This window comes from Beta vulgaris, chromosome 6 (assembly GCF_026745355.1).
Source record: "Beta vulgaris subsp. vulgaris cultivar EL10 chromosome 6, EL10.2, whole genome shotgun sequence".
Lineage (NCBI taxonomy): Eukaryota > Viridiplantae > Streptophyta > Magnoliopsida > Caryophyllales > Amaranthaceae > Beta > Beta vulgaris.
Genome location: NC_079207.1, coordinates 41,128,075 through 41,150,027, shown reverse-complemented (window position 1 = coordinate 41,150,027; position 21,953 = coordinate 41,128,075). Strand labels below are relative to the sequence as shown.

The following is a 21,953-nucleotide window of genomic DNA, read 5'->3' as shown; positions in this document are numbered from 1 at the left end:
GATTTCCAAAATACTAACAATTACCGCAATTAACCCAAAAATATCCATCCCTGTACCAAAAAATGAACAATACTAATAATTTTAAATCATTGTATTTTATATCATCATAACAAAACAAAAGTGGAGGAAATTTATGATGATCTTAGATAGTGAAATTGACAAAAACAACTAAATATGTAGATCTACAAATCCAAAACAGAATAGATCAAAGGAAGGTTTAGATCTGCACCTCATCCCAAAAAAAAATAATAAGAATTACAAATTCTCTAAAACAACAAACAAATCTCTCAAAAACTTTTCAAATACAACAAAAAAAAATTCTGGAAAACCCTAAAAAATTCTGGAAAACCCTAAATATCTATCAAATACAACAAAACAAATTTCGTCGAAGGTTAAACAACAACGAACAACAGCAACGATTTGTTCTTCTTCAATTTCCCTTCGTTGTTCTTGAGTTTCGAATGATAAACAGCAACGAACAACAACAAAATAACGACGAACAGCAACGATAGAACACAACAGCAACAATAGCGGCGACGAGGAGAGAGAAAGAGAGTTTTTGACCACCGTGATGTGCGTGAGAGAAGAGCGGCGCGTTTTAGAAATTTGACAACAGCAACAATAGCAGCAGACGAAGGGTTAAAGTTTTTGACCACCGTGATGTGCGTGAGAGAAGGAGCGGCGTGAAGCAGATGAATGGGTTAAGGTTTTTGACCACCGTGATGTGCGTGAGAGAAGGAGCGGCGGTTAAGAGAGGGTTTGAGAGAGAGAAATTTTAGGGTTTGAGAGGGAGGCGCTGGTTGAGAGGGACGAAATGAGAGAGAAAGAGGGATGCGTTTTAGAAATAAGGGTTTGAGAAATGTTAAGCGCTAGTTTATAACTTAACATTTAGAAGTGTTGTGCGTCGCATGCTCCGTAGGCGCGACGCACATTAGTAATGTGTGTCGCATGCTCCGTAGGTGCGACGCACATTGGTCTAATTATATGCGTCGCACTCTCCTCACATGCGACGCACATTGTTAATTTGCGTCACATGTCAGGAGGGTGCGACGCATATACCGCGCACCTGCTGGAGAGATTTTTGTGATTTGCGTCGCACAGCTTCCTACATGCGACGCAAATCCTGACTGTGCGTCATTTCCGTTTCTGTGCGACGCAAATGAGGGGACGCAAATCGTCCTTTTTCTACTAGTGTTCCCATTCATAGAAGAGGTGGCAGCAAGGAGGTCAAGTTGTAACAGAGATGCAGGGGTGATTGAAACCAAACCTCAATTAAGCATCACAAAAGATGTCATAAAGGAGAAGCTGATAAAGCACATACTGCCATCTATAAGAGAGAAGTGGCCAGATGATGGATGCAAGCAAATATGGATTGTCCAAGACAATGCAAGGCCACACATAGCAAGTAATGATGTGCAATTTAGTTTGGAGGCACAAAAAGATGGATTTTATATAAGATTAATCAATCAGCCAGCACAATCTCCAGATATGAATGTGTTAGATCTTGGTTTTTTTTAATGCAATTCAAACGTTAAAAGATCAACTAGCACCTAGAAGTGTGAAACAGTTGGTGAAGGCAGTGAACAAGGCATTTGACAACTATGATCCTAAGCTATGCAATCATATTTGGTTAACTCTACAACAAGTGATAAAGGAGACTCTAATAGTTAAGGGTAACAATAATTACCACATACCACATATGGGGAAGAAATCACTAGAGAGGAGGGGTGAGTTACCAACATGTATTGTCATTAGCCCACCACTAGTAGAAGAGAGCAGAAAATGGGCAGAGGAAGGTCATCTTGAAGATGAACAAGAAGAAGCAAACTATGGGGATGAAGATTCAGATGATGGTATTGGGATAATATAAAGAAAAAACAGCAAGCAATGGGCATTTGAAGGCCAATTTTTTGGGCAGTACAGTGCAAGAACAACAGAATTTTTTGCAAGTAAAATACAACATATATAGGTTGTTAAACATTTTGTATATGTAAATGCAAACATCTTGTATTAAACCTTTACATTTATAATATGTAAACATTTTGGGTTATGTTAAGTTAAAAAAAAAAAACAGTTCATGTAAAGTTAAAAAAAAAGGGTTCATGTATAGTTAGGTTTAAAAAGTATTAAGGTAGGATGGTAAAAAAAACAGTTCATGAAGGTATGTATTAAAAAAACAAATCATTTATTAAAAAAAAGGGTACATGTATAGTTAGGTTCATCAATGTATGTGAAGGTATGGTAAAAAAAAAACAGTTCATGTTAAGGTATGGTAAAAAAAAACAGTTCATGTTAAGGTATGGTAAAAAAAAAAGATCATGTTATGGTATGGTAAAAAAAAAAGATCATGTTATGGTATGGTAAAAAAAACAGTTCATGTTAAGGTATGGTAAAAAAAACAGTTCATGTTAAGTTAAAAAAAACAGGGTATCATTGTATCAAACAAATGATTGAGAAAAAAAGAAATCAAATTAAACATTGTTGCAAGAAAAATTCAATCAGATTTCATTTTTTTCTCAATCATATTTAAGACAAAATGATAATGAATGCACATTTTTAAAAACACAAGTTAGGCATGATTAAAGTTCCTCTCAGGGAGTCCCCACTCATCCATAATACTCAACACATGCTATTAAAACAGAGGAAAAGTTGAAATGAAGAGCACAAAAAATTGGTAGCAATATGAGTATACTGGTCTTAAAAGGCATAATGTCCAAAGTATAAATCATCAGACCTCATTCATCATTGAGAACATAGTGCACCTCTCATGTAAACATTTTATATGTCATTAAAACTCTATTGGACAGCCAAACAAAAACCAAAATATAACACATATGCCTCATTAATTTTTTATACTACAATTCTAATCATTTTACCACTGATTAAATGCAAAATGGAGTAATAATTTGGATGTAACATCCCATTTCATCCTAGAGGATCACACCAACACACACACAAATCCTACAAAACATCAGCCCAAAACTATTAGCCCAACTAATACCCACCCAACCCATTTAATCCCCCAACTCCCCCATTTAATCCCCCAACTCCCTTTATAATCCTTCCCTCCAAACCCTAACATATCAAACATGATCAAATCAAGGCCAAAATAACATGTTTAAACAGATCAAGGCAACCTAAACATATAAACAGATCAAATGAAGGGCATAATTACATGTTTAAACAGATCAAGGCAACCTAAACATATAAACAGATCAAATGAAGGGCATAATTACATTTATGAACAGATCAAGGCAACCTAAACATATAAACTAATCAAATCAAGGGCATAATTACATGTTTAAACAGATCAAGGCAACCTAAACATATAAACTAATCAAATCAAGTAAAAATAACATGTATAAACAGATCAAGGCAACCTAAACATATAAACTAATCAAATCAAGGCCAAAATTACATGTTTAAACAGATCAAGGCAACCTAAACATATAAACTAATCAAATCAAGGACAAAATTACATGTTTAAACAGATCAAGGCAACCTAAACATATAAACTAATCAAATCAAGTAAAAATAACATGTATAAACAGATCAAGGCAACCTAAACATATAAACTAATCAAATCAAGGCCAAAATTACATGTTTAAACAGATCAAGGCAACTTAAACATATAAACTAATCAAATCAAGTCCAAAATTACATGTTTAAACAGATCAAGGCTACCTAAACATATAAACTAATCAAATCAAGGACAGAATTACATGTTTAAACAGATCAAGGCAGCCTAAACATATAAACTAATCAAATCAAGTAAAAATAACATGTATAAACAGATCAAGGCAACCTAAACATATAAACTAATCAAATCAAGGACAAAATTACATGTATAAACAGATCAAGGCAACCTAAACATATAAACTAATCAAATCAAGGACAAAATTACATGTTTAAACAGATCAAGGCAACCTAAACATATAAACTAATCAAATCAAGTAAAAATAACATGTTTAAACAGATCAAATAAACCTAAACATATAAACAGATCAAATCAAGGCCAAAATTACATGTTTAAACAGATCAAGGCAACCTAAACATATAAACTAATCAAATCAAGGACAAAATTACATGTTTAAACAGATCAAGGCAACCTAAACATATAAACTAATCAAATCAAGGCCAAAATTACATGTTTAAACAGATCAAGGCAACCTAAACATATAAACTAATCAAATCAAGGGCATAATTACATGTTTAAACAGATCAAGGCATACTCAACATTATTCAAACAAATCAAGGCAAAATAACATTTTTATAAACAGATCAAGGCAACCTAAACTTATTTTCGAACAAATCAAGGAAAAAAATAACATTTACCCACATCCAGAGGCAAAAACAACAGACCAAGGGAAAAAATAAACAAATCAAGGCTACCTAAACATATTTTCGAACAAATCAAGGCAAATCAACATATGTATAAAAAAATCGAGGCAAAATAAACATACATAAAACAAATCAAGGGAAAATAAACAAATTTTTAAACAGATCGAGGCAAAAACAACATGCGTATAAACAAATCGAGCCAAAAACAAGAAAAAAACACAAAAACCTAAACATGCAATCTAATCAAACGCAACCCCACAGGCAAAGCATGTTAAAAAAGCTTCCTAAAATTGTAAAAACAGAGATTAAAGTTAAGGAGTGGACCGATCTGAGCCAAAATTTGAAAGGGGTCGCTCGGAAACCATTTCGAGATGGTTTTTATACCAACAGAGGTAAGATCGCCATGATTTAAAGCCTTCCGGTGGTGGATCTTCCAAGTTTTCCGGTTTTTTGCCCTCAACTACACCACCAAATTGAAGATCTGGTGGTTTTTTTGAAGGCGCGCCACAAGCCCAACAAAACGAACCAAAATCCAAGGGTTTTTTTTGAAACCCTAGAATTTTTTGCCTCCGCATCGAACTCGTCCCTCAATCAAAGAGCCGTTTCTTTGATTTCGGAGTTAACTCATCCATCAAATACCAAAAAAACCAAGAAACAGGGGACTCGCTTTTCTTAAATCACTCAAAAACCACAAAAATTAGGTTTATAATGATCGCAGAAAAGAGTAGATAATTAATCTACTGTTTTGTTCAACAAATTTGGAGTGTAAAACCCTAGATCTGAGGGTTTGAAGAAGAAGAAGAGAGGAAAGTGAGAGTCAGAAGGAGAGAGAGAGTCAGAATGAGAGAGAGGAAAGTGATGGAAGAAAATAAGATTAGGGTTTGGAGGGAAGGATTATAAAGGGAGTTGGGGGATTAAATGGGGGAGTTGGGGGATTAAATGGGGGAGGTTGGGGGATTAAATAGGTTGGGTGGGTATTAGTTGGGCTAATAGTTTTGGGCTGATGTTTTGTAGGATTTGTTTTATTATCATTTGTAGTAAGATTGGCAAATGTAGCAAATAAAAAGAGACACACCTAAATGGCAAAATGTAGCAAATAAATTGGGACGGAGGGAGTATCTCTTATGATAATTGATTTAACAAAAAAAAATTTACTATTTATATATCTGCCTATACATAACTTTGACCACTAATATTTCTAATACTCTTGTTTTGATTTTATAAAGCACTAGTGGAAAATCAAAAGTTGATTAACATTTATTGCTAACAAGTTAAAATTGACACATATGAAAAACTCTCACCTAGGGATGGCAATGGGTCCTGGACCCGACCCAGACCCGCTAGGACCCGACCCATTTATAAGGGTTTGGGTCCAAAAATTTTAGACCCATTGGGTCTGGGTCCCGAAAAGCATGGGTCGGGTCTGGGTCCGGGTCCACATATGCTAGACCCAGACCCGCCCCACAGACCCATTTACATAGTAGAATTTTTTTTTTACCTAAACTCTAAAATTTTATGAGTTGTGATTTTATGAACTCGTTAATGTTGTAACTCCACTAAGACATGTAACTTTATAAGTTGTAACCTTTTAATATTTTATGAGTTAATTATTAAAATTTTATTTAGAGAATGCTTTAACCATGGATACAAGAACTTAGATATATTAAGGCGAAATTTTTTAATTACATATGTTCAAAAATGTGATGAAAACTTAAAACTAAGAAGGACCCATTTAGGACCCATTAAGGACCCGCTAGACCCAGCGGATCTGGGTCTGGGTCTGAAAAATCTAGACCCAACGGATCTGGGGCGGGTCTGGGTCTGTGAAAAATAAACGGGTCTGGGTCTGGGTCCAGGTAGACCCGCCCCAGACCCGCCCCATTGCCATCCCTACAGTCTCACCCCACTTTCATTTATGTGAAAGTAGTAGAATGCATTAACTCCTTATCTCTCACTCTACATTTATATCTTTCACTGTTATTAGTAACGAAAATATGTTATCTCTAGTTATTTAAAGACGAATTGCAAAATATTGTAATTATAATGATTATTATTATTAACCTTAATTATTTGACCATGATTATAATATTATTTAATAATAATATAATCACCTAATAGTAATATGAATAATCAAATAATAGACAATAATACAAGTATATTACTATACATTGTGGTACTTTAATAAAAAATTCTAATAATAACATAATCAGCTAATAGTAATATGAATAATAAAATAATAGACAATAATATAAATATTTAATAAAATAATAGACACTAATATAAGTATAATACTATATAATCATTGTGGTACTTTAATTAAAATTCTATAATAACATAATGGACAATAATACAAATGTTTATTGAACATTGACTATTTGGACCTTATTAGACCTTATCGGAACTTATTGGACCTTATTAGACCTGATTGGAACTTATTGCACTTGATTGGAACTTATTGGACCTTATTAGACCTGATTGGAACTTATTGCCTTATTGGACCTTATTGCAACTTATCTGAACTTATCTGAACTTCTTGGACCTGAAACTTAATTTTTTAAGTTGAGGAGAACGCACCCTAAGTAAAACACTTTTTTTATTTGGAATATTCCCAATAAGGGTGCATTCTGCTCAACTTAAAAAATTAAGTTTCAGGTCCAATAAGTTCAGATAAGTTTAGATAAGTTCAGATAAGTTGCAATAAGGTCTAATAAGGGCAATAAGTTCCAATAAGGTCTAATAAGGTCCAATAAGTTCCAATCAAGTGCAATAAGTTCCAATCAGGTGCAATAAGTTCCAATCAGGTCTAATAAGGTCCAATAAGTTCCAATCAGGTCTAATAAAGTCCAATAAGGTCCAAATAGTCAATGTTTAATAAATATTTGTATTATTGTCCATTATTTTGTTATTCATAATTTCATATCACTATTAGCTGATTATGCTATTATTAGAATTTTAATTAAAGTACCACAATGATTATATAGTATTATACTTGTATTAGTGTCTATTTTTTTTTATGTATATTATTTTATTATTTATTTGTATTATATCTATTATTTTATTATTCATATTACTATTAACTGATTATGTTATTATTAGAATTTTTTATTAAAGTACCACTATGTATAGTATTATACTTGTATTATTGGCTATTAAATAATATTATAATCATGGTCAAATAATTAAGGCTAACAATAATAATAATTATAATTACAATATTTTGCAATTCATCTTTAAATAACTAGAGATAACATGTTTTCTTTACTAATAACAATGAAAGATATAAATGTTATCAATTGATTGCTTCATTATCGTCACTGGAGTATCTTTCTTCATCGGAGTATCTTTCTTCATCTTCTACATCATCCTCTTCAATCAATACGTTTTCTTCAATTAAAGTGCCAATTTTAACTTGTTAGCAATAAATATTAATCAATTTTTGATTTTCTACTAGTGTTTTATAAAATTAAAACAAGACTATTAGATATATTAGTGGTGAAAGTTATGTATAGGCAAATATATAAATAGTAAATTTTTTTGTTAAATTAATTATCATAAGAGATAATTAATAATCATTATTTTTTAAAGGACAAATTATAATAATTATTACTCCATAAGAAATTTTGAGGGGTAGTATTTACGTTAGTGGTAATATTTATGTTATTCATGGTCAATGTTTTTGTCTAATAAGGTCAAACAAGTTTCAACTAAGTCCAATAAGGTCTAATAATTTCAATCAAGCCAATAAGGTCTAATTAAGTTTTTCAATCCAATAGGCAATAAGGTCAATAAGTTTCTCCAATAAGTGTCAATAATTCCAATAAGATCTCAATAAGTTCAATAGGTTCAATAAGGTCCAATAAGTTGAATCAGGTCCAATAAGGTTTAATAAGTTCAGTTCAGGTTCAATAAGTTCAGTTCAGATAAGGTCCAATAAGTTCAGGGCCAATAAGTTGAATAGAACGCACCCTAAGTGAAACCAAACTCCAAATGTTTTAAAAAAAGTTCACTCTTATTACAAATATTCCACCAAAAAGTTAGAGGGGACCACAACTTCAATACTTCTTCACTCTACTCTATTGTGGTCCTAACTCCTAACTTTCTCTCTCTAAATTCTTTGGTAACTCCCCACTTTTTATATGTTTCACTTATTGTGAAACGAAGGAAATATGTTATTATTTTTAAATTTCATAATTTATTTTGCTATTTTTCGTATTTTTTATCCTTTGAGAAATTGAAAAATCCACGTTCCGACGTGATAAGTAATAAAAAATTGAAAGGTTTAAGATTGAAAACGATACCTAAAAGAAATTATGGTAAAAGAATATGATATCAATATCCTCTTGTAATTTACGTAATAAGAGTGATAGAGATTTATATATTTGTTTAGGTCTGTTTGGTTAATTATAATTATTACAACACTTCATCATATTTTATTTGAAACATTAGACAACAAAGTCATAGTGTATTGATGGTTAAGCTCTTACTTTTCATTTCAAAGGTCATGTGTTCGCTACCTTGCACCTACACATTTTTTAAAAAGTGAAGAGTACACATAGACATAAAACATTTGCATTAGAAATGTGAGAAGAGTGTCACGTGGCACATAGGCTTTTTTTCGCACGCCTTTTAATATATTTGTATAGATGTTTCAAGAACCTTGGGTGCATTCATTATACATCCAGCTGTATCATGTGTATGGTATATCTAAGATTATTTTTTCCTCATTTGCTTATTTAGAGCTCCACGTATTATATGCTTATGCTCATTTGAAGGTTTTACATGATCAATGAACAAAAAAAAAAAAAGATTTGAGTGTACCATACTTATAGTATACCCATTGGTATATGATGATAATTTACAAGGATTTAAGAACCTCAAATTAGATTCCTGATGAGTGAGATTTATCTCACTCTTAGGGTAGTTTTTTAGGCTATTTTACTTGTTTAATGTTACATTTTAGTTTTTGTTCTCTTTAACTTCACCTCTTTATCTATCTAATTCTCTTCTAGCACGTGTAAATGTATTTGCGTCCCCCTCTCCTATTCTTCTATTTGATCTTTGGAGTATAGGAACTCAAACTCCTACAAGTTTAGAGGGGAGAAAAGAAAGGGAAGCAAAGAAAGGGAAGTAAAGAGGAAGAAGCTCGTCCAGGAAGCCAAAGCACGGCCCGAGCAAAGCAGCCCGCCCGATCTCCAGACGGCTCGCCCGGGCGCATAAGTCCCAAAAGTTTTGGCGCACGCCCGGTATAAGTGCCCGGGCCTACCTACCCTGCACCGCCTGGACTCTTCAACTCGCCCGCCCGGGCTCCCTCTAATAGCCTGCCCGGGCCACTGACTGTTAGGCCTTTTTTGGGATTTCTTTTGTTTTACGACTTCTGCAATTAAGGGGGTATAAATACTTCTCTACCCCTTTTTGGGAAAGGATCCAGATTTTTAGAATCCTAATCTTGCTTACTAGTGTAGGAGAGAGAAAACTTGGCTCAAGAGGTGTAATTTGGAGATTAAAAATCAATGAAAAATTGACAATTTCTTTGAAGTTTCTTATTTCCTTAGTAATCCTCTGAATTCTTTCTTTCTTTCTCATTGTTTTTATGCATTTCTACTTTGTTAGTTTCATATTTTCATTGTTTAATCTTCATGCTTAATAGTTAATCTAGATTAGACTTTTCTTTTTCTCTTTGTTTCTTCTTGTTTGTTCATTAGATCTTGTTTTAAATTATTGATTTTTGTTGGATTTTTGCTATTTCTAGATTGGTGATTTATTGCTAGTTTTTCCATGGTTAGGATGTTTAATAGTATAATGGGTAGTGAGTGGTTCATCAACTAGGACGGGGAGTAGCCCAATCATTGTTTCCTTCCTATTTTCATGAGTAGAGTTTATTGGGTTCATTATGCTTGAGAATTGTGCAATTTCAATTTTTGGTGTTGATTGGTGACTTAGTTGATGTGAGCTCCATCACCTTTTGATCCTTTGTTGCCCATTTAATGGTTTACTTTTATGTGGATGACCTTCATGATTGATTGATTAGTTGTTGCACATTACTTTTTGATTGTTATTAACTTGGGTTTGATTTCAATTCCTAACTTGGCCTAGTTAGGTGATAACGCTCCGAAACATTTGTTTTGTTGCCATAATTAGGACTCTAAACTCCTTAACAACGATTCTAGAGGTGTTTAGGTTTGTTTATTCCCTTTGCATATTTCCAATGCATGTCAACCCCCTTATCTCTACTTGATTGTTGGATGTGAACTTATGATTGTGGTGATTTCCCATTCTTAGTGCTTTTCCTAATTTGATTCCAATAGTTTATACCCTTAGTTTAACAAAAACTTGAACCATTTCTTCGACTTAGCTTACTCTAAGCGATTCTATCTTAGTGAGACCCCTCGATCCTTGTGGTTCGGCCCTTGCTTACCACTTAAATAGTTTAGGTGGGTAGTTACGTTTTTATTTGACATTAAGGGAGTTAGTAACGACCTAGTTTTCCCTAAGTTCAAATTGGCGTCGTTGCCGGGGATCGGCGTATTTTCATTAAGTAGTAGTTTTGCTTGTGAGTCTAACTCTTATTTTCCTTTCCTTGTTCTTTTGTTGTTTGTGTGTTCGTCCTTTGATTGCTAAGTTGTTTGAGTACCCCTCTTGAGCCTTGTGGTTTTGTATGCCAAGAAATAATCGTGCCTTGCCTTTTATGCCATTTGATAGGGAACTTGAGAGAACCGTAAAAGCTATACGAAGAGGGTTGAGAGGTGGGAGAGTGCAAGAGCAACTGCATCCTACCGCCACCATTGAAAGTCTCTACAGGTTCCTCTAGTCACGAGGAATTTGATCGAGAAATGGGGGAAGTAAACAACCGGAGTTTGAGAGACTATGGTGCTTCTATGGCATATACTCCAACAAGTGTCATTGTTGCACCCACCACACAAGCAAATGATTTTGAGTTCAAACCGGCTCTCATTCAACTCATCTCGAATAATCAATTTGGGGGTAGTTGCCATGAGTTTCCTCGAGAGCATTTGAGGAAATTTCTTGAGTTTTGTTCAACGGTGAAGCACAATGGAGTCACACTAGATTTCATCCACTTAAGCATGTTCAAGTTCTCTTTAAGAGATGAAGGATCACGTCAGCTCATGGATTTACCTCCTAATTCACTCACCACATGGGAAGAAGTCACCAAAGCTTTCTTGGGTCAATTTTATTCATTGCAAAAGACGATCGAAATGAGAGCTAAAATTGTGACATTCAACGATAAAGAAGGTGAGAGTCTAAATGAAGCATGGGAGAGATTCAAAAGCATCTTGAGGGAGTGTCCACACCATGACATAGGGAAGGAGATGCAACTCCATTGCTTCTACAATGGACTTTCTTCTCACAACAAAATGAGTCTAAACGCGGGAGCGGGTGAACCCATAATGATGAAGGGGGCGGATGAAGCTCTTCAAGCAATTGAACATGTAGTTCAAAATGACCGAGATTGGAACAAAGGTGAGTGCGCTTCAACCTTCAAGAGAGGTGGAAGGTATGAAGTTGATAGCATTGATTTACTTACTTCTAAGGTAGATGCTTTAGTCAATCAGTTAAAATCATCTACTATGTCCCCCTCCTCATCTAATGTTTCCATGCTTGGTCACTCCAAAAACCCCAACTCATGCCCCCGTCCTAACATGTCTCATGTGAATAGTTATGGGAATGAGGGGAATTCACTCAACTAATTTCACAATATATCATATACATATTAAAAAAAACATAGATCTATAATCTATTAGCCCATCATAAAAACACAAATCATAAAAACGAACAAACAAAATAGAAAAAAACGGAACGAAAATAGAACAAAAATGAAAAAAAATGAACAAAAATGAACAAAACATGAGAAAAATAAACAAAAATGAAAAAAAACCCCCTAAAATCTGAAGTTGCTATCAACGAACGAACGACCAAAGAGATAAAGACAAGGCACGGCAAGGCGGAGTTTGACCAACAGAGGAGGAAACGACGCGGCAAGGCAGCACCGCAACGACGAACGGAGGGTGAAACGACAAACGACAAACGGAGAAGGAACGAACGACGTTGGTGGTTTTTGCGCGCGACGGTGGTGCCTGCTTCTGATTTCTTCAAAGAAAAGAGAGGAACTCGCCAGCCTCGCACAGCAGCACACACTCCACACACACACACAACTCGAAAGGGGCGACGAAAGAGAGGAGAGAACGAGAGAGAGGGAGAATGAGGACGGCTGAGGGATAGGGAGAACGAAAACGGTTGAGGGAGGAGAGAGAACTTAGGGTTTTGAATAATTGGAGAAGGAAGAGAGAGGAGAGAGAATGGGTTTGGTGTATTGAGCGCGAGTTTGAAAAACGCAATGCGAGTTTGTTTTTTAATATACAAAAGCCCATAAAGGGATGCGCTCTTTTTACAAGCGCAACCCTACTAAGTTAGAAGGGCTGCACTTTTTTTACAAGCACAACCCTTCACTTAGTAGGGCCGCGCTTGTAAAAAAGCCCAGCCCTTCTTACATTCAGAAGGGATGCACTTTTTCTACAAGCGCAGCCCTACTAAGTGAAGGGCTGCGCTTTTTTTTTCAAAAACGCAGCCCTTCTGTTATGTAGGGCTGCACTTTTTTAAAAAATGCAGCCCTACAATAAAGATGGGCTGCGTTTTGAAGAAAGCGCAGCCCTTCCTTTTTTTTCCTCTAGTGTCTCCTTCCTCCATGGAACAAGTCAATGCCTTAAACCAAAAATTCGACCCACACTCCAACACCTTTAATCTGGGTTGGTGTCAATATGTCATAATCCGAATTTTGGGTGGAAGATCGAACCAAGTTCAAAGCTCTAATCAAAATGGATTTCAAAATGCGGGTCAACATGTTAATCAAAACCAAGGCCAACGTGGATACAACCAAGGTCAATTATGTGGTTCTTATCCTAATCAAGGCCAATATTCAAATGCTAGACCCCCCCGGGTTTCAAGGAAATCAAAGGCCTAACTATATCTCCTCTCAACAAGCACCTCTTCAATCGGTACCGCCCACCACCACCACTAATCTTGAGAGTATGATGCAAACTTTCATGACTTATCAAGCTAAATAGACTAGTGAGTTGAGAGAGAGCATAAAACAAACGGTTTCGGTTTTTTCACCAAATACCCCTTACAAAAAAATTTATTCACCAAATACCCCAACTTTTTTTCGAGTTCACCATAGACACCTGGCTTTTAAAAAAATTCACCAGATACCCTTAATGACTAACGGCGGTTAACTCCGTTAGTCATTAACGTTAATTAACCCTAAAAAACCTAATTAATCATAAAAAACCCTAATTAACCCAAAAATCCTACAACCCTAACTAACCCTAACCCATTCCTAGCCCACCAAGCCCACACCCACCGCCAACTGCCCCTACCCCAGCCCCACCAGCCACCCCCACCCCCAACAACCCCAACCCTAGCCCACCAGCCACCTCACCCCCAACAACCCCTACTCCAGCCGCACCAGCCATCCCTCCCCCTCGATCTCCCTCGCTGTCGCGCCTCCATATCCCCATGTAACACCCCAATAATTCTCTCTTTTTAGAAAATACTTTTATAATATACAAGTAGAGAATTACCCAAATATTATCGCCCGTGTGATAGCATATCGGCTCATTCAGAATTTTACAGCGGAAAACAATTAACTAAACTTTAACTTTATTATAACTCAAAATGAATAACAAGTGTTTAGGACTTAAACAAACCAACTTAATCAACTCAAACAACTTAAATAAAATATGTTCTCAATAAAGCAGAAATTAAACTATGCTAGTTACACAATCTCTCCACTCCATATTCCCAATGATGCACATCTGCAAACCTATAATGTCAATGCTGTACTGAATTTGCTCACCATAAAGGATCATCACAAGATCAATAAGGCAAAGCCATGATCACACACACAAACAACGCACATAATCAGCAAAGCTGAGTACTACATATCAAACATAAGCATTCCTAAACATGATACTACATAAATAACATGTAGGGATAAATAATAATATAATCATACAACATTCTGCAGATAACTTTTACTGAACTAAACTCTAAACATCATTTCTCACTTTAAATGGAATAGTTATTGGAACTGAGTTGTCTTATCTACTAATGTCTTCACCTACGAAGACGAAATACGGGTGCTACTAGGCACTACAACGCATTTCAGATTGACCTACGATATCGAGGAACTTTTGCTAACTGAAAAAGAAATGGTGATCAATCCATACCTGTAAAAAGCCATGGCTTTCTCACCATGTACTCCAACTCCTAATGTCCAACTCTAGACGTACACCAGTCTAAAGTCCATAATTATTCTAGTTACACTTTACGTTATTTACATATTATCACTTGTTATGACACACATACAAGCAACACATAAATAATAATAAGACAGTCACAACTGAACTTCTTTTATCTTAGGATTTAACAAGTGATCACAACTTACAATCCAAGAATACTTTCTTTTTAATCTCAACTTTCTTTACTTGTTGAACTTAGCCAACAATAATCTTACCTTTATATAGGCATAACTTGTCAAACTTACCAAATAAGGTCCACAGTCCTCATAAGATAATAAAATAATACTCATCAAGGTATACATGAATAACATGATTCAATCTCTGTAACATATATTAATTCCTCATGCGAATTAATAACTAAACTTTCTTTTCATGCTTGCATCAATTATTCCATACAAACATACAATCTAGTATTCATAATGAATCTCAAATCACATGCTTGCACACAGGCATAAAACATGTAAATCAATTACTAGAAATCACATATATATGAACAAAATAAGTTCCTATACATGATACTAAAATTTATTCCTCCTTAAAACATGATACTAAGCACATAGCACGTAATTATGTACGTACCTCATGTAAACTAGCATGTAGGCCACTTTTAATCATTTAAAAGTCCCCTACGCTATATTCTCTACCTAGAAATCAATATAATCGAAATTAATAACCTTAAATAAAAATTACAACTGCCTTAAAGTACTTAAAACCCCCTTTAAAAACGTTTAAAAGTTGATTTTAATATCAAAACTTGAATTATTTTTAATTCCTAGCATAATACTACCATACTAGTAATTAAAAACTCTTAAAAACTCTATAAATAAATCCTTTCTGAAATTACAACAACTTTAAAAATTAATAAACCTCTTTTAAACATATATAACATATTTAAAATCATATTTTAAGTTAATATCATAGTATCTAATATGCTACTATGATTTTCTAACAATTTAAAACCCTAAAAATTCATGTTTTCATGATTAAGACTTATAATCTAATCATAATAACAAATCTGAAAATTTTCTTATAATAAAACTATAGATAAATCAAAATTACTTATTAAAACAGTAACTTAAACTAATAATCATGATTAACAACAATAGAAAACATAAAAATATAGTCTTTAATGGAATCATAAGAAGGAGAAAAAAAAACAACCAAAAGAGAGAACAAAGAGGCGCCGGTAATAACAGACCACAGCAGCAGCACGGCGGCAACAACTCGGTGACTTTTGAGAAGCTTGTGACGTTTCTTGTTCAAGAAGAAACGTTACTTGAAGAAGAAGAAATGAATTTGGAAGAGAAAAGAAGAAACCGTGAAAGAGAAAAGAAGAAAGACAATATCGTGTGGAAGAGAAGGAGGACAGAGAAAAATTTTCTTTTGTGTGGGATAAAATTATTGGTATAGGTATTTATAAGGTTCCTTTTTGGGCTTAGGAAAAGAGATAAAGTTTAATGAAAATTGATATGAACAGATAATAATTGGACTTAATCATCACTATGAGTCTTTTCCTTTTTATCCTTTTAGGATTTTCAATTCCATTAGACTTTTTTTCAATATAAATTAGTATTAAAAACTTTTATCAAAGCATGCTTAATTAAAATATTTTCAACTTTATTAATCATGAAAATAATTTCTTTGACTTTTAAAAATAGTCAACCTTTTTAAATAGTCAAATCATTTTAAAAACTCATTTGTGTTAAATATAAATAGATAAATACGTAAATATATTTATAAAATCCTTTAAAATTATGGGGGATTACAGTCTACCCCCCTTAAAAGAAGTTTCGTCTCGAAACTTGACATGAAAACTCCCATACTTTCAAAAGTTTGGACTATCTTTTCAAAAGTTTTTTTAAAAAATCGTGCCACTTGTGCACTTTTCCCAATCTTTAAAACACTTGTGTTACTTATGAACACCTTTTCTTATGCGGAGAATCTACTTCTTTTGCACTAACATGTGCAAATTGTCCGACATAGGCATACAAATGAATGAAAATTCATAAAAATACGCAAAAAGCGCGAAATTTATCGCATTCTACCCCCCTTAAAGAAAACGAGTTACGCCCTCGTAACTCACCTCAAGGAATAGGTCTGGATATTTCTTTCTCATATCATCTTCGGCTTCCCACGTGCCTCTTCGACTCGTGGTTAGACCAAAGGACTTTGACGATGTGGACATCCTTATTGCGTGTACTACGCACTTTCCTGTCGAGAATCTTGACAGGTCTTTCCTCATATGTGAGGCTACTATCGATCTGAACTCGTTCAGGCTCTAGGACATGACGCTCATCAGGGATATAGCGTTTAAGTTGGGAAATATGGAATACATCATGCATCTTCTCAAACTCCATTGGCAATGCCAATCTATAAGCTACTTTCCCAATACGCTCTAAAATCTCATATGGGCCTACATACTTAGCACTTAGCTTGCCCTTTTTCCCGAATCTCATAACGCCTTTAGTGGGTGATGCTTTCAAGAACACCTTATCACCTATAGCAAACTCATCCTCGTGTCGTTTCAAATCAGCATAACTTTTCTGCCTATCTTGCGCAGCTTGAATTCTAGCGTGAATTAGTCTGACATTCTTGACGGTCTCCTCAATAAATTCGGTCCCTACGACTATATTTTCATTAAAGTCATTCCAGCAAATGGGACTTCTACATTTCCGTCCATATAATGCCTCAAAATGTGCCATCTTAATGGTCGCATGATAACTATTGTTGTAAGAAAACTCAATCAAATCTAATTGGTCCTCCCAACTACCTTGAAAGTCAATCGCACATGCTCTCAACATGTCCTCCATAGTCTGATTAGTCCTCTCAGTCTGACCATCAGTCGCAGGGTGAAAGGCTGTACTCATTTTCAATGTTGTCCCAAGATTTAATTGGACCTTTTTCCAAAATTTCGAAAGAAACCTAGAGTCACGGTCAGAAATGATATCCTTTGGAACTCCATGTAGTCTCACCACATGCTTAATGTAAGTCTTAGCGAGCTGTTTCTTTTTCCATGTCTCCTTAATAGGTATAAACACGGAGATTTGGTCAATCTATCCACAATAACCCAAATAGTGTCATTTCCACTTTCTCTTAGGTAAGGCAGTCACAAAGTCCATAGAAATAGAATCCCACTTCCATCCAGGAACCTCTAAAGATTGAACCTTTCCCATAGGTCTCTTATGGTCTATCTTCACCTTCTGACAGGTTAGGCACTTAGACACATACTCAGCTACCTCTCGCTTCATATTTGGCCACCAATAGATAACCTTAAGGTCTTTATACAATTTATCACCCCAGGGTGCACAGAATATGGAGTATTATGCCCCTCATCCATAAGGCGTCTCTTAAGGTCATTGCACTTCTGTGGTACACACCACCTCCCTTTAAACCTTAGACTCCCATCATCATGAATCTTAAAGTCAGCTTCCTTTCCTTGCTTCATTTTCTCCTTGATCTTGTCTAGGTGCTCTTCACCAACTTGACCCTCTATGATCTCATCGAAAACTAACACTCCAAAGAAAGAGCTAAGCTCGCCTCACTTTCCCCAGGATTTAAAATTTCTAAGCTCAACCTTTGCATATCTCGACACAACTCCTCAGGGACTATCAAAGCACTCTAGCTATGACTCGGTTTTGTACTTAGGGCATCAACAACCACATTTGCTTTCCCCTCATGATCTAGATCATAATCCTTAATCAACTCTAGCCATCTTCTTTGCCTCATATTCAGTCTTTTTGGGTAAAATGTACTTCAAGCTCTTATGGTCTGTAATATCTTACAAGTTGCTCCATAAAGATAATGTCTCCAAATCTTCAATGCAAACACTATGGCAGCTAACTCTAGATCATGGGTAGGGTAATTGCTTCATAAGGCTTCAGTTGACGCGACGCATACGCAATTACCTTCCCATTCTGCTGTAACACACATCCTAGACAATTTTTTGAAGCGTCACTATATACCTCAAATCCCTCATTCCCATCAGGCAGGGTTAAAATAGGTGCAGAGGTTAAACGATCCTTCAAAATTGAAAGGCTTCTTCACACTTTTCACTCCACTCAAATTTGACTCCTTTTTCATCAAGTTGGTCATAGGTCTTGCTATCTTTGAGAAATCTCTCACAAATCTCCTATAATAGCCAGCTAGACCTAAGAAACTTCTAATGTCTGACATACTCTTTGGAGTTGGCCACTCACTCACAGCTTGAATCTTAGCAGGATCTACGAGACTCCTTCCTTAGACACATAGTGACCCAAAAATGCTACTCTCCAAACGAAACTCACACTTAGAGAACTTGGCATATAATTGGTTTTTCCTCAATGTCTCCAAAATAATCCTCAAGTGCTCATCATGCTCAGCTTCATTCCTCGATATATTAGAATGTCATCAATGAAAACCACTACAAACTTGTCTAGAAACTCATGAAAGATCCTATTCATTAAATCCATAAATATAGCAGGAGCATTGGTTAACCCAAATGGCATTACAGTGAACTCATAGTACCATAACGCATTCTAAAGGCAGTCTTAGGTACATCCTTATCGGCTACCCTCAATTGATGATATCCTAAACGTAAGTCAATCTTTGAGAACACACTCGCTCCATTCAATTGGTCGAATAGGTCATCTATTCTAGGCAAAGGATATTTGTTTTTGATGGTTACATTATTCAACTCCCTATAGTCAATACATACCTCATGCTTCCATCCTTTTTCTTCACAAATAACACAGAAGCTCCCCAAGGTGATGTACTAGGCCTAATATAACCTTTATCTAAGAGCTCTTGCAATTGCACTTCAATTCACTCATCTCAGGAGGTGCCATTCTATAGGGTGCCTTAGATATAGGTGCAGTTCCAGGAACTAAGTCTATGGTGAACTCAACAGCTCTAGCAGGTGGCATACCTGATATCTCACTTGGAAACACATCCATAAAATCGTTCACTATTGGGACATCCTCAAGTTTATACTCGGCTTCCTTACTCACATCCTGCACACTACAGAAAAATAGCTCACACCCCTTTCTCATCAATTTCCTCACTTGCATAGCAGAGATAACTCCAAACTTCTTAGGTTTCCCAAAATGTCTATAGGAGGTCAACTTTCCCAAAGGGTTCCTCAACTCTACTTTCTAAATCTCACAATCAATATTAGCCTTGTAAAGACTCAACTAGTTCATTCCAAGAATCACATCCAGGTCTCCCAAGTTGAATTCTATTAGGTCAGACGGAAAGACGCAACCTCCTATCTTCAAAGGCAGGTTTCTAAATAACTTAGTGCACTTTATGATTTCGCCAGTAGGAATACTAATAGACAAGTCAATTTAAGTCTACTAATCCCAAACTCTTATGATAGATGGCGATATAAAAGAATATGTTGCCCCTGAATCAAGTAATGTTTTAACAAGGATTGAGTTGATAGAAAAATTACCAGAAACTACGTTGGCAAATTTCTCAAATTCCTTTCGACTCATCACATACATCTTTCCCGTAGGCTTATTCTAGTTGGGGTTCTCACCTGCAGGCTTGCTATAGTTTCCTTGATTGTTTTGTAGCCCCCCAGGCTTAGAACCTTGGTTTCCAGACTGGTTGGATCCTGATCTGACTTGATTACTATTCCCTTGACCCTTCAAGTCTTTACCATGCTTAGAATAGCACTCATACTCCCTATGACCCTTCTTCTGGCAGTAGTTACAAGTCACTGGTTCTCGCTTACAATCCTTCCTAGGATGGTTTTTGTCACAGAACTTACAGTGATGCACTCTCTTAGGTTTACCCTTGTTGCGGTTATCCTGGTTGTTTCTCCCTTGGAAATTCCCATTACCATTCTGGTTTTTCTTGAAATTCCCTTGGTTTCCTCCAGTATTAACATCCTTCTTTTCACCTACTACCCCATTTCTCTTATCTCTCCTGGTATATAACCCATAAATATGAGATGCTCTCCCATACACCACATCTAGGGACGTAAAGGTCTCACCTCCTAATCCCAATTGGATCTCTTCAGTTAAGCCTTGCTTGAACCTCTGAGCCCTAAGTTCCTCAGTGGCTACAACCTCAAGTGTAAATCTAGATAGAGCTATAAACTTGCCATAATACTCAAAGATGGTCATACTACCCATCCTCAGGTTAATGAATTCTTGGGCTTTCTGCTTCCTCATAAAGGCAGGGTGAAACTTCCCTCTCAAGGCAACCACAAATGCTTCCCAATTGAATCCTTCAGCAGCACTCAGTCTAGCACCATTTTCCCTCCACCATAAGTCAGCCTCATCCTTCAGGTATAACACAGCATGACCTACTCTCATATTACCAGGGCAGTTCACTACCTCAAATAGCTTTTCGAACTCCCTAATCCAATTCTCTAAGAAGGCTGGGTAAGATTGCCCCTTAAAGTAGGATGGTTTAACTTTAGCTAATCTTTCGAACATTTCTCCAGTGGTCTCAGGACGCTTAACCCTCTCTTGAGTCAATTTCTCCGCCAAAAGGCGAATAGCAGCAGCTAGATCAGTATTGTTAGCCATTCTACTCCGGGACCTGAAAGTAATATAACTCTACTTTAGGTTCCAGTATAACTTATATGTCCATCTAATAAGGCAATTTTTGATTTGATCGTTAAAGATTGCATCAATAGACAATTTCTCACTAGTTTCAACATGAAATGTTCTCTAATAATCACATAATCATTCATGTAAAATATATTTACATCAACGTGAAAGTAGAAACAAGCAAGTAAGAATATAATCACATAAGGAAAATTTAAATAATAAAAATATTCCCATCACGTGCCCAGGATAAATTCTTACCCACTCATATAAACTAAATAATAACTTTTATTCTTCCATAAAGGGTATTTAATAAAAAGAATGTTATAGTATTATATTTTCCTAAAACGATAATTCTATAACACTTCCCTATCACTGTTGGTCACACATCCAACATTATTTCTAAAGTTAATATTCTATGTATATATATTAATCAGAGACATAAAATAAATCTAAGGTACTACATTGTTATTCCTATCTTTAGCTTCTTGATACTGGTCAGGCATAAATGTTGCATCATCAATTACCTCTTCTTCCCCATCCTCATCATAATCGATGTACTTCCTTTGCCTTTTGGATCTTCTAATGGGTCGAGTATCCTCATCCTCCTCAGGTTCAGTCTCAGATTTATACCTGAAACAAGCATGATAAATGTCTTTCCTAGTTTTACCCCTAGCATTGTCAAGTTCTATTATGACCTCATCGTCACTAGGTATCCCTTTCCTCAGGATGCAACGCATAGTCCATTCTAGATCTGTAA

The 21,953-nt window shown here is 35.5% G+C and overlaps 1 protein-coding gene and 1 non-coding gene across 2 annotated transcripts; both read right to left on the bottom strand.

Annotated features, from left to right (window-relative positions):
- Positions 1-11,552: 11,552 nt before the first annotated feature.
- LOC125499227 (small nucleolar RNA R71) lies at positions 11,553-11,659 on the bottom strand. Its single transcript, XR_007275944.1, has one exon. It is a non-coding gene; the product is annotated as a small nucleolar RNA R71 (small nucleolar RNA).
- An 8,496-nt stretch (positions 11,660-20,155) lies between these two features.
- Positions 20,156-21,172, bottom strand: LOC125498650 (uncharacterized). Its single transcript, XM_048646901.1, has 2 exons — positions 20,632-21,172; positions 20,156-20,460 (listed from the first exon to the last, which is right to left on the bottom strand). The coding sequence occupies exons 1-2, from the start codon at positions 21,170-21,172 to the stop codon at positions 20,156-20,158; spliced, it is 846 nt and encodes a 281-aa protein (XP_048502858.1).
- Between the last annotated feature and the right edge of the window lie 781 nt (positions 21,173-21,953).

Coding starts and splice junctions, on each gene's coding strand:
- LOC125498650 (XM_048646901.1), bottom strand. CDS start 21,172: ATGGCTAACAATACTGATCTAGCTGCTGCTATTCGCCTTTTGGCGGAG. Junction 20,461..20,631: donor GATCCAATTGGGATTAGGAG/GTGAGACCTTTA, acceptor GGAATTTCCAAG/GGAGAAACAACCAGGATAAC.